Source organism: Triticum urartu, chromosome 6A, assembly GCF_056163025.1.
Source record: "Triticum urartu cultivar PI428250 chromosome 6A, HENAU_Tu73, whole genome shotgun sequence".
Taxonomy (NCBI): Eukaryota; Viridiplantae; Streptophyta; class Magnoliopsida; order Poales; family Poaceae; genus Triticum; species Triticum urartu.
In genome coordinates this window covers 492,424,563-492,428,640 of record NC_141878.1, presented here as the reverse complement: position 1 = coordinate 492,428,640, position 4,078 = coordinate 492,424,563, and the positions used below count along the sequence as shown (strand labels likewise).

At 48.2% G+C, this 4,078-nt stretch overlaps 1 protein-coding gene across 1 annotated transcript; it reads left to right on the top strand.

Annotated features, from left to right (window-relative positions):
* Window positions 1-1,987: 1,987 nt before the first annotated feature.
* Window positions 1,988-2,403, top strand: LOC147965853 (uncharacterized). Its single transcript, XM_087530636.1, has 2 exons — window positions 1,988-2,059; window positions 2,113-2,403. The coding sequence occupies exons 1-2, from the start codon at window positions 1,988-1,990 to the stop codon at window positions 2,401-2,403; spliced, it is 363 nt and encodes a 120-aa protein (XP_087386762.1).
* Window positions 2,404-4,078: the final 1,675 nt, after the last annotated feature.

The following is a 4,078-nucleotide window of genomic DNA, read 5'->3' as shown; positions in this document are numbered from 1 at the left end:
ACTATCTTCTCCTTTTTGTCTTCTCCACAACCACCATTCTATTCCACCTATAGTGCTATGTCCATGGCTCACGCTCATGTATTGCATGAAAGTTGAAAAGGTTTGAGAACGTCAAAAGTATGAAACAATTGCTTGGCTTGTCATCGGGGTTGTGCAGGATGTGAGTATTTTGTGTGAAGAAGATGGAGCATAGCCAGACTATATGATTTTGTAGGGATAACTTTCTTTGGCCATGTTATTTTGAAAATACATGGTTGCTTTATTAGTAGGCTTGAAGTATTATTGTTTTTATGTCAAATGATAGACTATTGCTTTGAATCATTCGTATCTTAATATTCATGCCATGATTAGATTACATGATCAAGATTATGCTAGGTAGCATTCCACATCAAAAATTATCTTTTCTATCATTTACCTACACGAGGACGAGCAGGAATTAAGCTTGGGGATGCTGATACGTCTCCGTCGTATCTATAATTTTTTATTGTTCCATGCCAATATTCTACAACTTCCATATACTTTTGGCAACTTTTTATACTATTTTTGGGACTAACATATTGATCCAGTGCCCAGTGCCAGTTCCTGTTTGTTGCATGTTTTTGGTTTCGCAGAATATCCATATCAAACGGAGTCCAAACAGGATAAAAACTGACGAAGTTTTTTTTTGGAATATACATGATTTTTGGGAAGAAAAATCCATGCGAGATGGTGCCCGAGGTGGCCACGAGGCAGGGGGCGCGCCTGCCCCCCCCCCCCCTGGGCGCGCCCCTGACCCTCATGGGCCACCCGTAAGGCGGTTGATGCCCTTCTTTCCCCGCAAGAAAGCTAATTTCCAGATAGAGATTGTGTCAAAATTTCAGCCCAATCGGAGTTACGGATCTCCGGGAATATAAGAAACGGTGAAAGGGAAGAATCTGAGAACGCGAAAACAGAGAGAGACAGATCCAATATCGGAGGGGCTCTCGCCCCTCCCGTGCCATGGAGGCCACGGACCAGAGGGGAAACCCTTCTCCCATCTAGGGAGGAGGTCAAGGAAGAAGAAGAAGGAGGGGGGCTCTCTCCCCCTCGCTTCCGGTGGCACCGGAGTTCCACCGGGGGCATCATCATCACCGCGATCTACACCAACACCTCCGCCATCTTCACCAACATCTCCATCACCTTCCCCCCTCTATCTACAGCAGTCCACTCTCCCGCAACCCTCTGTACCCTCTACTTGAACATGTTGCTTTATGCTTCATATTATTATCCAATGATGTGTTGCCATCCTATGATGTCTGAGTAGATTTTCGTTGTCCTATCGGTGGTTGATGAATTGCTATGATTGATTTAATTTGAGTGTGGTTATGTTGCTGTCATTTGGTGCCCATCATATGATTGCGCGCGTGGATCACACCATAGGGTTAGTTGTATGTTTATAGGACTATGTATTGGAGGGCAAGAGTGATAGAAGCTTCAACCTAGCATAGAAATTGATGCATACGGGATTGAAGGGGGACCAATATATCTTAATGCTATGGTTGGGTTTTACCTTAATGAACATTGGTAGTTGCGGATGCTTGCTAATAGTTCGAATCATAAGTGCATAGAATTTCAAGTCAGGGATGGCATGCTAGTAGTGGCCTCTCCCACATAATACTTGGTATCATTCTAGTAAAGTAGTCAATTGCTTAGGGGCAATTTCGCAACTCCTACCACCACTTTTCCACACTCGCTATATTTACTTTATTGTTTCATTATCTAAACAGCCCCTACTTTTTATTTACATACTCTTTATTATCTTGCAAACCTATCCAACAACACCTACAAAGTACTTCTAGTTTCATACTTGTTCTAGGTAAAGCGAACGTCAAGCGTGCGTAGAGTTGTATCGGTGGTCGATAGAACTTGAGGGAATATTTGTTCTACCTTTAGCTCCTCATTGGTTTCGACACTCTTACTTATCGAAAACTGTTGCGATCCCCTATACTTGTGGGTTATCACCCTCCCGATGCTCTACTCGCCTACCATCAGCAACGTCCTCGTCACCAAGACACTTATCGATGGTGGCGCGGGGCTCAATGTTCTTTCCGTCAAGATGTTCGACGACTCCAGGTGCCCTATGATTGGCTTCAGCATACCAAGCCCTTCTCAGGAGTGGCCGATGGCTCCACCACCCCGATAAGGCAGATATGCCTCCCTGTCACCTTCGGCAAGCGCGACAACTACCGCACTGAGCTTATCGACTTCAACATTGCTCACATTCGCTTCCTGTACAACGCCATCCTTGGGTATCCGGCCCTGGCGAAGTTCATGGCCGCGACTCATCATGGCTACAACATCGTCAAGATGCCAGGGAGCTGCAGCATCATCATGGTCATCTGTGATGCGAAGGACACAGTGTGCTCTCTCGAGCGCGCCTACTAGGCTGTGGCTGTTGAGGACCCAAATGATGAGGGCACTGCCCACCCTCCCTAGGTTGTCCCCAAGAAGAAGAAGCAGCTGCTCCGCCAAGGACCTCAGGAGGGTGGAGTGTCTGGTGGCCCTGCCTCAGGACCTGCACCCACGGACAGGGCGCCTTCCCCTCTCGCATAGGAAGGTGCACCGGGCACCCCTCTCAGGCTGGACTCAGGGGCTCTCCTCTGGAGGGCCTCTGACCTGGCCAGCTTCATGAGGGAGGCGTTCGGGCACCATGTGGAGGCGTGCTTCAACGCGCGCTTCCACGAGGAGAGCGCAGGGCATGAGGCGCCAGGCGGCAAGAGCTATGCAAGGCGAACGTCACCCCGCACCTCCCGACGTAGCTCCCTGCCCCGGCGAGGACAGCGAGTTGCGCGCCTGCGTCAACATCCCATGGCTCAATAGGGCTGCATCTCAGGAGCTCTTCTGGCCATCCCACATTGGCTGGTGAGAGGGGCCCCCTCACAACTGCGTTCACATGCCTTTCATTTTGCTGAACAGGGCTGTAATGCACCAGCGCCACATGCGGGGCATCCTGGTGGCTCATGAGGCCAGACACCAGGTGATCCTGACGGAGATGGCGATGGATCCTCGTGAGACCCCAGGCCCCAGAGCCCCGCGAGGTTCAGGACCTAGGGGCTCATGAGGAGCGACTTCTGCAGCACGCGTCTTCAACTACCGCAACACTTCTGCGGCAATGGTGCTAGGTGACATTTTTTGGTTTGTTCAGGTTGCGGCGCCCTCGGGCTGCATCATCCACAAGCCACGTGGGTCCGCCCCTGTGGCGTGTATCGTTCTTTGCATCTATTAGAACTGGCTTTACCCTTTGTTCATGAGCTGCTTTATTGTTAAGTAGGAGGTTTGTTCAAGTAAGAACAACACCTAAGCACCGGTCCACCCACATATAAAATTATCAAAGTAGCGAACATGAATCAAACCAACATGATGAAAGTGACTAGATGAAATTCCCATGTACCCTCAAGAACGCTTTGCTTATTATAAGAGTCCGTTTTGGCATTTCCTTTGACACAAAGGTATTGGGCTACCTTACTGCACTTTATTTACAGTTACTGTTACTTGCTCCTTACAAATTACCTTGCTATCAAACTACTCGTTGCCGACAAGTTCAGTGCTTGCAGAGATTACCTTGCTGAAAATCACTTGCATGTCCTTGGAATAAAAAGCCGATGTGGAAAATGGAACTCGTCTACGAAACTGAAGACTTAAGATTGTGAAGCTATTCCAAAGAATATGCTCGATATCCTCAGCTTGAATACTAGTTCGGGGGCTATTGACTGTGTCCTGGACTAGGGGGTGCATACCACGTTAGTCCATAATCCATGGGCCAGGCCGAGGACTCACTGGTGACCAATGAATGGGCCCCATATGGCATGGACCTCACCGTCATAAAGATAAAGATCTCTGAAGACTTAGCATACACTTCAAGGCGTGTTTAAACGATTGGCATGTTTATCCCTAGATTACAAACCATCCATGTAAATCATAGATACCCTCGGTTCCTATATAAGCCGAGGGGTTTAGTCCGTAGAGGGACGATTACAAGTTTAGGAGGCTAGAACTCATTCATACGATCTCGAGGTAGATCATAATGCACTTTGTACCCCCTCACAATCAATATAAACGA